General features: G+C 44.9%; 1 protein-coding gene across 1 annotated transcript in view; it reads left to right on the top strand.

The window, feature by feature from the left end:
* Positions 1 to 16,547, top strand: part of CHL1 (cell adhesion molecule L1 like) — a 120,861-nt gene that overhangs the window by 79,098 nt on the left and 25,216 nt on the right. Inside the window, exons 7-13 of the mRNA XM_041464458.1 lie at positions 1,587 to 1,709; positions 2,252 to 2,422; positions 3,989 to 4,036; positions 5,849 to 5,969; positions 9,119 to 9,303; positions 15,135 to 15,266; positions 15,832 to 15,969. Of these exons, the coding sequence (XP_041320392.1) occupies positions 1,587 to 1,709; positions 2,252 to 2,422; positions 3,989 to 4,036; positions 5,849 to 5,969; positions 9,119 to 9,303; positions 15,135 to 15,266; positions 15,832 to 15,969 (918 nt within the window). The remainder of the gene's footprint in view (positions 1 to 1,586; positions 1,710 to 2,251; positions 2,423 to 3,988; positions 4,037 to 5,848; positions 5,970 to 9,118; positions 9,304 to 15,134; positions 15,267 to 15,831; positions 15,970 to 16,547) is intronic.

Here is a 16,547-nt window from a genome sequence, read left to right as displayed (position 1 = left end):
AGATGTATTTCCCAGGGCTTGAAGAGTGCAGGTTACTGAAGGTACTGGATATGAATATGCATCTCTTTTTTTTTTCACCTGAAATTTCACCTACAGAGTGGGTGATGCTCATTAGCTGCATTTTGCCTCTCCTAAGAATTCCTAACCTATTAATAATCCTCCTGGAGATAAAATCTCTGCAGAGCCTGCATTCAGGCAGTCAGCGCTGGAGTGATTGCTTCTTTTCATGTTTACTAATCCTTAGATGTGTGAAATGTCCTCAGAGTCCTGTCCCTGCATTTCTCCCCCTCTCCCTTCCTCTGCCTCCTGCACTGGGATGTTGCAGGTTCCCTGCTGGACCACTGATGTGTCAAGATGTGGAGCTGCTCTCAGAGCTCCCTGTTGTGACAGGGTGGTGATGCTGGCTGTGCCACTTTGACTGCACAGCCAGGACCTTCTCCATCCTTTGCTGTTTCATTTAATTTAATTAAGCTGCTCATTTTGCTGGTTGATGCTGGTCTGAAGTGAAACTTTGGCCAGTTTGAACTTGCCTGAAATGAAAGCAGGAGGCGACGTCAGCCCTGAAACTGCCTTAGCTCAGTTCCTTCAAGGGGTGGTTCCATCTTGCAGGCTGCTTTCTCTGGGATCATGTCCAAGCTGAGCCTCCTTTGGTCTGGGGTGGGCTCCAGACCAGTTCTGCTCCCCATTTTCCACATCAGCTCCAGAGGCATTTTGGGCATCCAAATTTGCCCAGGTGTGCCAGGCTTTGAACAAAATGCTGGCATCAGGTGCTGTGGGTGGTGAAACATTGATCCATGAACCATTTAACCTGTGTTTAAACCCAGCTAGAGCAGCCCTGGTACAGCCCTGTGAGCTTTGTGCCAAGCCTGTCCTTGCACCCCTGCAGGAATCCAGGCTGAGCTTCCAGGCCTGAGGAGGCTTCACAGCAGCCTTCCTCTGATCCTGGAGATGGAGGAGAGCTGGGACAGCTCAAGGCACGAGCCTGGTGTCTGTCCTCACCTGAGAGACTGGTATTGGGTCCTTAGGAACCATGTTTTATCCAAGGCTTCCCAGAATGTTCCACACTCCCAGGCTGGTTTCTGATCTCCTGGTGATGCCTTGTGCAGGCTGCCCTGGAGCAGAGGCTGGGCAGAGTTCCAGCTGGGGCCCCACCAGTGCACAGCCCTTCGTGCCAGGCTTGTCCTTAGGGACCCTTTGGCCTTGAGTGGTCCCTTCCAGACAGCACAAAGGAGCTAAAGAAAGTGTTTGAAAAGAATTGTGTTAAAGTAAAGCCAGAGCAAAGCACAGGACATCACAAACAAGTGTTAAACATCCCCATTCAGTGCCTGGCTTTGGATAGGATGCTCCAAGAACTTTGTGAATGTAAAGATTCCTATTGTAACTGTCCCAGAATGCAGATTTCCTACTCTGAGTAAAACTCATCGTTGCTCTGTGCCTCCATGTAAATTAAAATCAGTATTAAAGGTAGAGAATGCAAAGGATGATGTAAAGGTAAACATTTTATTAAAACTCTGTCAAGGGGAAAGCAAAAGGCAAAATTTCAAAAGGTACCAATAATAGAGGAACTTCTTTGCTTTTTTGTACAGGTGTACCAAAATTCCCCAAAGAAAAAATTGAGCCTCTGGATGTGGAGCATGGAGATTCTGTGATTCTGCACTGCAACCCACCAAAAGGCATCCCCCCTTTGCATATCTACTGGATGAATATTGGTGAGTAAATGGTTTTTGCACAATTCATACAAGGGTCCTCAAAGCATTTGTCTTGCAGAGCAGCTTCATTGCAGATTTGTCATGGGCAGGAATTGTAATGGTGCAAGTGCTTGGGAAAAATATCTGGATACTGAAGAACAAAATTAAAAAATGGAGGGTGGAGATCTGGTTTGACATGACCCAAAGTTAAATTGTTGAGTGCATTGGCACAGCATCTCATTAAATATGAGATTTAATATTGTAACTCCTAAACTCTTAGTTACTCCATACAACCACACCCCTGCATTATAAACCCTTCACCATCTTGTCAGTGCAGTTTATCACTTAAGGGATATTCTCACCTGCGTCTATAGAAACGTAAGTTTATGATTTTTCTGCTTAATGTCTGTGTATTGTATTTTTACATCAATCCAAGCTTCTCTCAAGGCTGCAGATCAAACCCTTCAGTACCTTTGGAAGTTTCTGTTTTTCCACTTCAGTGTCTGTGCAAGTTTCTGGTTTTCCGATTCCCACACCACGTCACAATTACTTTTCCTTGCCAGATTTGCAGCACATCCCACAGGATGAAAGGGTCTCCATGAGCCTGAAGGGAGATCTCTACTTTGCCAACGTGGAGGAGAGCGACAGCAGGAGTGACTACTGCTGCTTTGCAGCCTTCCCCAGGCTCAGGACCATCGTGCAGAAGATGCCGATGACGCTCAAGGTTTCCCGCTGTGAGTGTGGGGCTGAGCTCTCTCTTTGCTGCTGGTTCTGAGCTCCCCAGGCAGCAGTGCATGCAGATGTGTGGCTCTGTCAACAAAGGGCACCTTGCTGAGTTTATTTCCTGCATTGTTAACCTTGTTCTTGGGGCTAAATTTCACTGAGGAAAGCTTCTTTCTCTAGCCTGTGTTCTTGGTGGCCATCCCAAGGCATCTGTTTCTCCTGTCCCATCTGGGTCACCAAGAACTAATGCCTTGGGATGGCTGCCTAGAACAGTCCAAGTTTGCCCCCCAAAGTCACTGTTTACATTTCTCAGGGCCTGAGGCAGTGAGGTGTCCTTGATTGCCAGGCCTGGAGAGGAATTGTTGTGTCTGCCCAAAATGTGAAGACAGGAGCTGACACTCTATATGGAGTTCAGAGTTATACACTAAAGCAGTACAGGGTTTGAAAAATTTAAAAGCTAAAATTCTAGGGCATCACTGCCAGACCCCAACAGTGCCCTGTTCTTCCTCCTGCTGTTCCCACAGTGAAAGCCAAGGATGCTTTAGGGAAATCTGCTGCTCTTGAGTCCAGCAGGTCCCCAGGAATGGGACTTCACTGGGTTTTGAGGACTTCCCTGGGCAGAACCTGGTTTGGTCCAGCCTCAGCAGTGAGGTTGGAAGAATGATATTTTCCAGGTTTTTCCAGGCAGCCTGGAGCATCAAAAACACAAAAAGGTGTTTCCAGTTCCTTGATGTGTAGGGAATTTAAGATTTTAGTTGTTCATTGAAACCTCTGATCTTTCAGACCTACACAGCCCAGAAAGCCAATGAGAATTTTGTCTTCATGAATGAAACCCTCATGTTTAATATGTGATTTTTGAGAGTTTTCTTGTTGGGATAAAAAGATAAAGGATTAATAATGGCTTTTTGTGTTTAATGCTTGCTTAGACTGTCTCTTGGGATAATAATTGTGAGAAAAACATCAAGTTAAATGTTGCTCTCCATGGCTTTTCAGTTGGGTTCAGTCCCCCACACATGCACACAGAGATTAGAGAAAAACAAGATAGGTTTTGGCTGCTGTAGCCCTGGAAGTGGCCCAAAAACCCACTTCAGTGTGTCCATCTTGTCATCAAAGCCACAGGACTTGGGCCAGGAAAAGATGAGAGGCATGAACTGAAAGGGTTCTGTAAACTCAGCTTGACATTGCCCACTCCACCCTGTGCCAAGTGCCTGGTGAGGGACTGCATTAAAAAGAAATAGAACAAAAATAAGCAATAAGAAACAAGAGAATGGGTGCATTTTATAACATTTCTCTTTGTGGATAGTTAGTGATTTTTATTGCTGTAGATAGCAAGGATGAAATGCTAATTATATCACCCATGAAGTATTAATACAGAATAACACAAAAGCATTTTCATTGTATTTTAAAACTCAGTTGCTCATCTGTTGCTTTCTTTTATATTTTTCATTCTTTCTTTCTTTTGGGGCAGAAATTGGGGGGTGGGGAGGGGCATGGTTTTGTTTTGGTTGATTTATGGTTTCTTTTGATTCTGTCTCAACCCTGCATGTTTGTTTGGTTGTCATTTTTATTTATTTCAGTAAAGCATGCTAATGACTCAGGCTCACCTAACGCTGCTGTTACTAAGGGTGAGTTGAACATACCTGTTTTTAGCCTTTGAACTGAGACTCTACCAGCTGAGGTGAAATGGGAGCTGCTCAAAAACACAACACAAAAGCCTCTTGATTGTAATGGGGTGGATTTAAGCAGTCCAGGGAGCACAGTTGGCTCATCTTGTAGTTTCTGAGAGCAATCTGCAGGGCTTTTAATGAAAAAGGCAGGTTTATTTTTTCACTTGAGAAAGGAGCTTTGTAAGGGGGTGGAAGTGAGGACATTGATGTTCAGGGTTTCTCATGTTATCAGTTCAGAACAGGAGCCAGAGCTGGATGCTCCAAATCTTTTTCTGGTGGTTAAGAGAACTCTGGGATGAGACAGCCAAGGTTTGACACGGTGAATTCATGTCCCAAGGGTCACCCTGGGGCTGCGTTGCTCCAGGATGAGCTCAGGGTGTGGATTTATGGAGTTTGGGTGCCCTGTGTCACCTCCATCTGCGTGGGAGGTGGCTCTGTCTCTGTGGTGCCCTGTGTGTCACCAGCATAGGTGACACCACAGCAAAGCCCTTCTCATCCTGTGCATTCCCATCTCCCACTGCTTTGCCTGCCCCTCTCTGTGGAGCAGATCCTGGAAATATCCTGCAGGCAGCAGGTGCCTATTCCTGCAATTGTCCTCCTGCTTCCTTTTGTTTCAAATATATTATATTTAGACTCTGTAGCTCTTGACTCTTCATTTCTTTGCTTAAAGGCCTTTTAATAGTCTTTTTATTATTTTTTTTATGTCCAGTTTTAACCTCCTCTAGGAGATTTTTTTGCCAGACAAGTATTGAGGTTTCTGAAAAGGAGGTTATCCTGGAGTGTTTTGTGATGGATAACTCAGAGCACTCATCACTCCCCTGACTTTGCCCATGGAGCTGAGCCCTGGGAGCAGCACAGGCAGGGTTTTGCACCGTGGCTGCACATCCAGAAGCAGTTTTTCCCTCCAAGGGATGTCTGAACTCGTGCTGGGAAGGGGTCTGGCTGCCTTTGGCAGCAGGAGGTGAAGGGCAGATGGGAAATGTGTGAGTGTGTCCAGAGGCACCAACGTGTCCTGCTGCACTCGGAGCACTTGTGACACAGATCTGCAGAGATACAAAGCAAGGGGAAATTAAAATTAAAAATGAGAAAATGGTTCAGGGAGATCTATGTAGTCTTTTACCAAATCATCCATAACTGGCTATTTTTTTAAGAACTAGCACCATTTGGGGACTGATTCATTAGTGTGCTAATTGTTATGATAGTGATAACTGGGCAGCCACTGAACCCTGCATTTTTCATCCTAAAACCCTTGTTTGGCAGGCTGGAACAAATGGGCTGTTGGAATCAAATGCAGGTCAATCTTGTTTTATTATTTTTACAGTCTTCCTTACAAATTGTAACTCCATTACTGTAGATTTAATATTTGGAGCAGGAGGAATAATTCTGTGGGATGCTCAAGTCAGGAAAGGTGGGGTTTCACCTGAGGTTTAAAAGATGATGGATCCACTGCAGAAGAAAGGTGCTAAGAAAGGAGGTGTGGGCCTAAAGATCAGGAATTGAGAAGATCAGACTGCCTGAGGAAGGGCCAGTGCTTGGAAAACTGGATACAAAACTATAGGAGAAGAGTTTTCCCAGCACTGCTGCCTGTTGATATCACTGTACTTCCCTTCTGGCTGTTATCAGGGCTCCTGGATTAATCTCAGAGTAGATAAATAAAAAAGAAAGCACACAAATGGCTGTCAGAAACCTTCTGGCAGCAGTGATCTTTGTGGCATTATTGAAGAATATCTGAGATTTTGCACCTAACTTCTGTTTTATTTTATCTTTCAGCAAATTTTATCAAGGAAAGGAAGCCCAAACTGCTGATCCCTCCTGAATCTGCTGGCAGTAGCTCATCAGTCACTGTCATCAAGGGAGGTGTCCTGCTCCTCGAGTGTATTGCTGAAGGGCTGTGAGTAATGGAAATGCTGCACAAACTTAATCACCTTTGGAGGGAGAAATGAGCAAAGAAAAAGGGATATTACAAATTATGCAACGGTTTTAAATGCAACTCCTGTGCAGAGCTTTCTGTACCTGTAAAGCAGCACAGAGTGCAGGCAACAGTAGTGTGTTGGTTATTGCTGTAGCTTGTAAACAAGTAATTAAAACCATGGTGTGGTAAGTATGGATTTTTTTTTTTATTTTTCTATTTTAAAAACTGAAATTTTTTCAGTAGTGCTATTTTTGAGATGTCAAGAAACAAAATAATATCAGCATCAGCTTCAGTGCTTTTGTTCACAACCTGTAATGGATTTTTTTCTGGTTTTACCAATTCAGTTTTGCTTCAATGCTCAAAATTTAAGATTTTCCAGGTGTAAGATCTCAGTTTTTTAAAACAAAGTTCTTGAGTGGTGTGACACAAGAATTCCGTTAAGGAATGGCTGGGCCATTGAGGGAAAAACATCAATCTCAGTTACAGCAGGAGGGGCTGGCTCAGGTGTGAATGTGACCCTGGCTGTTTTCTGTGGGCATTCCCCAGCACCCAGAATTTCCACAAGGAATGTTCATTCCTTGGTGTCCTCACAAACAACAGGATATTGAGGGACAAATCCATGGCTATGTAGGAGTACAGTGAAACAGTATCAGCTGTATTAGTTTGATCCTGATCAATCCAACAGCAAAGAGCAAACCTCTAAACCTTGGACAGTTCCAGGGATCCAGGGGCAGCCACTGCTGCTCTGGGCACCCTGTGCCAGGGCATCCTCACCCTCACAGGGAAGAGCTTTTTCCTAAAAAACCTTCTAAATCCCCTCTAAACCTTCTCTCAGTTTGAAGCCATTCCCCCTTGTCCTGTCTCTCCAAGCTCTTTTGAATAATCTCTCTCCACCTTGCTGATTCCCTCCAGGCTGTGAAAGGATTAATACCAGGGAAGAGTTAAAATAGTTGCTTTATGATGGGAAATCATAAAGGACAATTTTTGTGGGAAATTAATTTGTAGAGAAGTCTTAAAACTTGACAAAAAAGTTCATCTACTATGTATTTGTGTCCAAATTTTGAGATAAGAAATGCTGATTTAAAAATATTATAGAATAATACAGATGTTGAGAGAGAAGTGGAGCTAGAAGGTGATTTTGTATAAAAGACAAAATAGTTTAGAGAAACACAACTATGAAAGACGTAGTAGGACCTAGGAAGGGTAGTTTTAGATGATCAGCTTTAAAACATTTATAAAATAATGTGCTAAAAACAAGCTAAGAAACACTTATAATGTATTACTTAATCCGACAAATTTTGTCCTTGTAAATAACACAGGACAAAATGAGGGTAAGTAAGGAAAGGGACTGGGAAATAAATGTTGAGTTCCACCTTGACAAGGAGCTGGGATTCCCTTCTCAGGGCTGGTGCTGCTGCTCCAGCTCACTCAGCCACGAGCCCTGCTGTGCTCTTCCAGGGTCCCAGTTTGTCCCCCGTGCCTGTCACTGCAAAAGTCGAGCTGCCACCAGAGAAACAGAGAATCTGTGCACCCACTAAATCCCCAGGGAAAGCAGAGCCCCCTCTGGTTTGGCTGGGACAGAGCTTTGTGTAGAGCAGAGCTTTAAATCACCGACCCCTCGTGCTGGACGTGGAGCTGCAGGCTCTGCTTCCCACCAAGATAATTCCCATTAAAGGCTCTGCGATTATATTCCCTCCATAAAATTCCAAAGTCAGGATATTTATCTGTCTGCACATGTTTAGGGCATTTTGTTTTTCCATATGGGCTTGAAAGGGCATTGCTGGTGGAAGCTGGCAAGGAGTTGAGTTGGCATTCCTGAAAGGAGGTGAATTACTTGTCTCTGTTGGATTCACTCCAGGTATCTGCAGTGAGTTTTGCTTCCCTGTTGCAACATTTCCTTGTTTAATTCACTCCCCACGAAGTGAATCTGCCAGCCAACAAACCTCCCCAAAGCCACAACTCTGATTTTAGAGAGTTTTCAAGGGGTTTTAATAAGGAAATCACCTTGGGAATACTCAAATATGAATTTTGGTGTGCAAGCATGAATATCAGATACAGGAAGAGAAAGCCAGAAAAGTCTTTCTGTCCCTTTGGAAAAAGGTAAAAGGAAAGAATATTTTTGTTTTACTCTAAATTTTCCAGGAAACTCTTAAGAAAATTAATCTTTTTAACCAAGAGATTATTTTTAAACAGTCACTTTTGAAAGAACACAAAGTACTTCTTTGTCTTATCACCAAGCACACCTTTTCATTGAAATCCTTCAAAAAATGCAATTTTTAGAATGTTATTTTTCTTTGCTAAAATTCCCATTTTCAGCAGAAAAACTATCAGCTTTGCCTACGTCTCTGCCAATCCATCCTGCCAAATGTCCACAGACCATGGAAGTGGATTTCAAGGAACTCAGATCAGGGGCACCCGACTGCAAAACAGGGAATTAGGGACATTTCCAACCTGTCATTTTTTAAAGATTTATACCCTGAGCAGTGGCAGTGTCGGGAGGGCACGGCCTCGGAGCTGGCTTTGGGACAAGAGTGGGATGAGGGCTCTGGGAGGGAATAAGGGGGTATTTGCAGGGCTGGTGGAGCAGCAGAATTTCTGGGTACCTGGGGCTTTGTGCCTCCTGCCTGGGCCCGGAGCCGCAGGCACAGATGGGCTCGGGAGGACGCGGCTCTGGCGCTGTGGCCGCGTGTCCTGCGCGATGTCGGGGTCACCAACAACGTCTGTCCCCAGTTCTGTGTCACTTCTGGCTCTTTCTAGGGATGGGAAGAGCATTTCTGCCACTTCCAAAGCACTGCAGTGGAGTCTGGCCCTCCTGGCTGTGCTCAGGTCCCTTTTGGGGCAGGAGGGGATGAGCCCCTTGCCCGCTGTCCATGCCAAGGCACATCCAAGGAATGCAGCTTTGTCCTGGTGAAAATCCCACTCACAGGGGTTGTGCAGAACAAGGAACAGCAGAGCAGCTGTTTAGTATAACCTTAGGTAGCCCCAGAGTTTTCAAAGCTTTAAAAGCTCAAAATCCTCTAAAAGCACCTCCCAAACACTGGGTGTGAACAGCAGCTCTGCCAGGTGAAGCGTCACAGCAGCTTTTTGCATTCAACTCAAAATCTTCTTTTTTTTCCCTTTGTTCTCAGCCCAACTCCTCACCTCAGCTGGGTGAAGGTCACAGGAAACATGCCCAAGGATGAGCCAGAGACAGAGAATTTTGGGAAGACACTGAAGATTGACCAAGTGACAGCAGCTGATGAGGGGACGTACCAGTGCACGGCCAGCAACCCCATGGGCAGGGCCAGGCACGAGTTCCACGTGCACGTGGAAGGTACTCAGTACTCTTCACTAAAATTATTGGTTTGGGACTAAAAGGTGGGAAAAGAGAGGTGAAGGAGGCTCTTTGTTAATATGAGCAACTCCAGCAATTGATGCCAGCCTCTTGGGTTTGAGATTTGCACAAAGTAACAACTCTAAGACAACAGCAACAAAAAATGTAAATAATGCTTTTTGGTTTTTTCCCCTGAACCATGAAGGCTTTAAAAAGCAGGGAACAATATAAATATGTGAGCAGGTTCAATACTCTAAAGATGGGAGGGAGTGAAGCAGAGGTATTGATGAAATGTCTTGTACTAAACTGAAGGTCAGAAGAAAGATCTAATTATAATTTTTGCTCTTAAAAACTGTGAAAATGGTTATACTGGGCTGGATCAGAGGGGCATTTAGCTCAAGTCCCTTTCTTTGGTTTCCACCAAAAGTGGTTTCTTAGGGAGGGCTGTGAAAATTCAGTGAACAGACAACGTACCACCCCTTGCCTCCTTCACCTGTTCCTCTGCTCTGATTTTTGTATAAACACAATCTGAGCTGGGAGTGCTTTCTGGAATCCCTGAAAAGTATCACAAAACCTGTGAAACAAAGTAAAAAAGATGCTTTCTACTATTTTTTATCAGTTAAAAAAATGGAAATATGACCCTTTTTGTCACCTCACTGATTACGCAAAGCTCCTTTTTCCCTTCTCCTCCTCCCCAAACCCTGAGGTGTGCATCAGGTGGAGATGCCCTTTCCCAGAAGCCAGCAGAGCTCTGAGGAGTTGTTACAGAACCAAGAACTCTCCCTGCCACTTCCTCTGCCCATAAATAGCTACAAACTGAGAATGCTGAGGCCCAGCTGAAAACCTTGCTGAAAAAAAATTGCCTGATGAAAAAATGTTCCAACGTCTTGCTCTGCACTTAAAAAATAAAACAAATCCCTGGCAGTTTTACCCTATTAGAACCTTCCAAGTGCTTCATTTTCATCAGGGCTCCTCATCCCTCTGTGGTCACCAGATTTCTAATGGGAGAAAAGAACTTTGAGCTCCCTGCTCTGTATTTGTTCAGCAGCTGAGGGAAAGATTCTCTCCCAGTGGCTAATGTGTCCTCTCCACTCCCTCAACCCAACCTTGTCCCTTGCATTCCTCTTCCCCTTGCTGGGAGTGTGGCAGAGGAGGATCCCAGGGCATGGCAAGTTCTCAGCTGTGGTGGAGGGGAAGTGCTGACTCCTAGAAATCCTTCCAGATGGTTTGGAGCATCTCTGCTCTAGCAGAATATTTTAACAATCTGGCTATGATTTTCTCGGCTGCAAAAAATCGATTTCCTTCAAAGAAATTGCAGGAGCTGCAAAAACTAAAATACCAGAGAAATAACATTAATTTTGCAGTTTAGAATATTGACCTTCTTCTCCCACAGCTTCCAGAGGAAGGAAAACTTCCTGGCAAACTTTCTGCTTATTAACAAACAAGTTAAAAAGAGAAAAAGAGAAAAGCAGGAAATAATCCCAATCCCAGCCACTGCAACGCAAAAAATCCTTTTCCAATTGCTATTAAATCCATTTTCCATGTGTGTAACTAAAGGTGGCTCCTGTCAGCAGCAGGGATTCTTCCAATTAGGAGTCACCTCACATCCAAGGTATCAAGGTAAACCTGAGCCCAAACCCTGCTGTCTTCTCCAATTCCTGAGCAGCAAATGTCGCTGTCGTTAATCAGAGATGGACACGTTCATCATTCTTGCAGGAGCTCCTCTGAGCACACTCAAGGGCACATCCTGAACATTTAATTTCAGGAGGCTTCAGGGAGCTCGTGCTGGTGTTGGGCTCCTCACACCTGACAGGTTCCTCTCATAGGATGCATGCAGGGAGAAGAAAATTAAATATGGAAGAAAAATTATCTGTTATCAACCTCCAGCCACCCTCAGTGGAGTGCTGGGGTGTAAATCAGGATTTTTCTGTCACCGTGCCACATTTTCTGTTCTACTTTCTGGTATTTGAGGATCTTAAACCAACATCCCACCCTTCTAAATACCAGTTTTGATGATATTTGCATGCAGCCCACTTCCTAATCCTACCAAGTCTGAGGGCAAAAATTCAGGCAATCATTACCAAGCATATGAAAATATTCAGCAAGCAAATTGTTTGACTGTTTGAGCATTTTAATTTCTCTTTGCAAGGGAAGATGTAGCCTGGAATACCTGCGCAGACAAAAAACCCCACTATTGTTATTAAAATGAGAGAGAAATATTTTCAAGAAAACAGCAAAGCAAGCCCACAAATTGTTTTGACTTCAAGTGTTTATTTAGTTGTTGTTTGTAGTTCACCAAACTCGACAAAAAATGAATATATAACCTCCAAATCTTGCAGGATTATCATCAGCTAAAGTTACTTTGATCTTGACTGAGGCTTCTAGGTGGGGTTTAATAGAAATAGTTGTTACAATATGATGATTAATTATAGTAATAATGTAATAGCTAAGGGCCTTTGCAGTTATGTCTCGTAATACTTTTATTACTCAGCCAGAGCAAAAGAAAAGAGATTAAATTAATGGGAGGCAGAAGCAGAACTGGGTGTTTTAATCAGGCTCAAGCCTTCTGTTTCACTGGCAAATTGCTCCGACAGGGATGCAGAGCCCAAGGTGGCAACAGCAGCTGCTGCTGGCCCTGGGGTGGGATGGATTCCCAGCCTTTGGGAGCAGAATTTGAAGTGAACTTGACAAATTGGGGAAGTGGTGTGGGATAGAAAGGCTGGGTTCAGCAGGAACAAGCACAGAGCAGTTCTCACCAGGCAGCACTGATTGGCCCCATGAGCACAGACTGGGAAATGCCTGCTTGGGTTTATTGGGAGAATCCACTGGATGGCAGGAGGAACATCTCTGGGAAGTGTTAGTCTGGCAGAAAAGGCAAAAATCATCTTGGAAAATAGAAGGAAAAGTGTTGTTGTAAGAGACTGCTGGGAACTGAGAAGTCCTCACCTAAAGTAAGCAGATTTACAACTTCATCTTCTTCAGAAAAGGTCAGGAGAAGGCAGCAGGGGTGGTCACAGGGCTCAAAATATGGCATTTGGGGAAAAAAAACCAGATATCTTTAATTTAGGAGAAATTACACCTAGGGAATGCACAACAACCTTCAGAGGAATGGAAAATTCTCCACCAAGTTCCCTGGGGGTGATGGAAAACAGGGGAGAGTTAAACTGCAGCAAGGCAGAAGCTGGTTAGATGTCCCAAATTTGTTCTGCTCATGAGGAAAACAGTGGGAGAGGCTGAGGGGAAGGTTTGGATCCTTTGTGGGTATTTTAGATTCTCTTGGAGAGGCCCATTTTAGATCCCTTTCATTCCTGGATCTGTCAGTATTTCCCATAAAGACATAAATCAATCAGGAAAAGCAAATTGATAACTCTTACCAAGAAGAATAAATGATGCAGTGAAATATTTGCCATTCCAGAATAACTATTTGATTATCCAACCCCTGGATTTTGTAGTTGCTAAAAATATGTGTATATTTTGTTATATTTTGTATACTTTAAGCGGTATAGCACATCTGCCACGTGGAAAAGAGGTTCTTCAGCCTTTCTGTGAAATTGAATTTCACACCTGGCAAAATCTCATTGCCTCTGACTTCACAGCTTCTTCACTTCCTTGGAGCACTCACAGCAATTCCAGTGCTGAGAATGGGGAGCAGTGACATCAAATATCAGCTCACAGCTCCAGAGTGTGGCACAGGTGGAGATAGGAAGGGATCTTTCAGGTGGTTTTTATTCAGCCTGTGCCTGGTGTCTCCAAACCAGGGAAATATCCTGTCTCAGTTTGTGGCAAATTTAGGGGAAAAATTCCAAACCAGCAATTTAATCAGGACTGCTACAAACCTTTTCACCTCCATGCCTTTGACTCATCTTTATCTGATGAAACCATGGTGTATATGAGAAAGAAGAAAAAATATCTGCAAAACCAAAATATTCTGATGTTTGCAGAGTTTTTCCCTGGAGCCAAATACCAGGAAGCTTAACAGATGTGGTCATGTCACTGTGTGATGGGAAGAAGCACTGAGTGAGGATGTTGGTAGAAAAATCCCTGCTGTGTGAAGCAAGTGGGATGATTTTATCATTTTAAATAAGCTTTAGCGGTTTGAATTTGACTTCAGTCCTTGTATGTTAATTAAACCATTCCTGGGTGCTCTCCTGTGGGAATGCTGCTCTGGATGTGGAAATGCACGCCACTTTAGGGGTAATTTTTAAAAAATATCTGTGTGAATATGAGCAGTGATGTTTTGTTTTAGCATATCTCACTGATAACATCTGTTGCTGTATTACCAGGCAACAGCTCTGTTAATCTTCAAAGCATTTTATGAGCGTTAACTAATGAATCCTCACGTTTTCCCTGCATTACCTCACCTTTTTAACAGGGAAAATTAAAATAAAACCCTGTGATCTTCCCAGCACTTGCAGAAGAGGCAGTGTCAGGTCTGGTGTTAAAATCTCAAAGTTTGGTGCCTTTCAAGGGGAAATGATGAATTCCAGGCTGTGTTTTGGGTTGAGGCTGCCCACTGAGGGCTCAGGGACCTGCATTCAGTCACAATTAAGCATTTATGAGATAAATTCCCTTTTTCTCTCCCCTTCATTTCCCTTCCCTCATTATGGATGTCTGTTCCACACGAGGTTTGGATACCTGATGCTCAGAGGCTGCTCTGCAGAGCAGAGTTTTCCCAGAGCTTCCCTGGAACAGCTAGGAAAGGAGAGCACGGGGGAATGCAGCAGCACATGGCTGCTCCTCTACCACCACCCTGTGGCACCAAACCACTCATCCCCAGCCATGAGAGAATGTTTTACCATTCCTAGATGTGGTATGGATCAGCCTCTGATCTGAATACACCATGGAAAAACAGGAAATCAAGGTGATGGTGCATTTCCTCAGCACAGGGAGAGGGGCAGGTGGATCCAAGTGGATCAGTGCTGTCCTGGAGTTCTGTCAGCTCCCAGGGAAGGTGATGGGAGGCACTTGCTCGTGCCTGTGGAGGGGAATTCGAGCTGGATGGATGTTCCCACCTTGTTTGTCTTGCTGCAATAGCCTCACCTTAATTCATAGATCACACTCACAACTGAGGGTCCTTGTGGAAATGCCGACCCATTCCCTCCCTCCCAGCCTCTCCCTCCCTGTGGATTCGTTTCCCACTTGGATGAACGCTGCCCATTCCTCCACCCTGCCTGACACCCACCAAGCCTGCAGAACACCACTGGCCTGTGCTGATGCCAATTTCACCTTTCCTTTACATCGGAAATGCAAGGAATTCAGCTCAACCACGGGATGGATGGGCTGTGAGCAGCGGCTGGGAAGTGTTGGTGGCGTTTGCCATCTCCTGGAGAATCCCAGCAACAGCAGAGGCACACGTTGGGCTGTGAATGTGGTGCCTCAGGATTTCAGCTTTTCTATTTTCCATCTATTTGTAACCCTGCAGTTCTTTAGTGTGTAACTCTAAACTCCACACCCAGTGGGAGCTGCTGCTTTCCCAGTTTGGGCAGACACAACAATTCCTCTCCAGGCCTGGCAATCAAGGACACCTCACTGCCTCAGGGCCAGAGATGGGAACAAAAGTGAGTTGGGGGAGCAAACTTGGGGTCAATGACTTCATTAGCTGAAGCTGGAATTGGCAGATTAACCCTCAATATGCAAATGGACCAAACTTATAAAAGTGTGAAAACCCGTGACCCACTGTCCATTTTTGGGTGCAGCCCCTGGGGCTGCCCTAAATGTACCTGAAGGCCTTTCAATAAATAGAACAGCTATTCTCTTAATTTAGTTTAGCCACTGTTCTTAGGTAGTCCCAAAGAGGCATCAACTGATTCCTGCTCTGTCTCTTTTCCCAGAGCCTCCCCAGTGGCTGAAGAAGCCCGAAGGTGGGGTCTACAGCGTGGGGACAAACCTGGTGCTGCTGTGCGAGGCCATCGGGAACCCCGAGCCCAGCATCCAGTGGAAGATCAATGGGATGCCCATCGATGGTACGTCCAGAGGCCAGGGTGCTCCTCCTGCCCAGCTGGGGTGTGCCTCTGTATCAGCCAGTTTGAGGGGACCCACAAGTCCTAATATGCAGAGTGATGTCTGGTTTGGCACCTCTTTAGATATGAATTGTTTATTTACTTAAATAAACTAATATTTAAATAGGATTCTTGAAGAGGATGGTGGTGAACATTGGACCTGTGGAGCTGTGGTACCTTTGAGGTGTTGCCCTGTAATTCTCCCATCTTTTGGGAGGGGTCTGGGACAGTTCGAGGGCTCCTTTGTGCTTCTGATTAAAGTGGCTGGGGAGCACTGGTGTGGTGATATTATTAATATAATTTCAAAAAGTCTCTGGTGAATTTACTGGAATTTGGTGCTCTGGACCACTTCCCTCAGGCCATGGGGCTGCGGACAAAGGCAGAGCCCTGGAACTCACCAGTTGCTGGGCACAGTTTTGGTTGGAATTTCAAGATGTTCTTTCCTTTGGCTTCCCAGCAGTGAGGAGAGCCTGGGAGCTCCCCAGTCACGGTGTTCCTCCAGCTGCTGACACAATCTGGTGTTTTGCAGGCAGGACCTTCCGAGGGAGGATCTCCACCAGGGAGATCAGCCTGACCAACCTGCAGCTGCAGGACAGCGCCGTGTTCCAGTGCGAGGCCACCAACAAGCACGGCACCATCCTGGCCAGCGCCAACGTCAACGTCCTCAGTGAGTGCCCCGGGCTGTCCCCTCCCAGACAGCACATCCACAACCCCAGCTGAATCCTCAGAGCAGCCTGGGGCTTGTCACCATCTCATGGTTCCTTTGGGTTCCTCATGGTTCCTTTGGATTCCATGGTTTCTTTGCTGGTCGTGAGCATCTCATGGTTCCTTTGGACTAGCCCCAGATTTTAAGAAATGTAATGGGTTTTATCATGGGCAGTGTTATGTGCTTAGCACAGGCACTCCTGAGCTTTGGAATATTTTAACAACATGGTTGTGGTTGGGCTCAAAAATTTGAATTCAAGCACAGTGAAACCGCTGGAGACTGAATTGTGGCCACAATGCTAGTTTTGAATTATTAAGTGTATTTTTAATCTTTGATTTCAGTTGTGATGCTCAGTCTGTTCTATGAAGAAAGGGAGTGAGGGGAATTTATTTAATAAAAGACATCTCTGGAGGCAGCAGAACTGGGTCTATTTTCTCTCCTGGATGTTTCAATTTCTGACATGTCCAGCAGTAAACCCCTGTTATCTCTGTCAGTGAAGCTTCTGAGAGCTCAGCTGCTCAGTGCAACTCTTCCAAACA

Source organism: Pyrgilauda ruficollis, unplaced genomic scaffold (assembly GCF_017590135.1).
Source record: "Pyrgilauda ruficollis isolate IOZ18807 unplaced genomic scaffold, ASM1759013v1 scaffold10, whole genome shotgun sequence".
In the NCBI taxonomy this organism is placed as follows: domain Eukaryota; kingdom Metazoa; phylum Chordata; class Aves; order Passeriformes; family Passeridae; genus Pyrgilauda; species Pyrgilauda ruficollis.
This window is presented reverse-complemented; position numbering and strand designations above follow the sequence as displayed.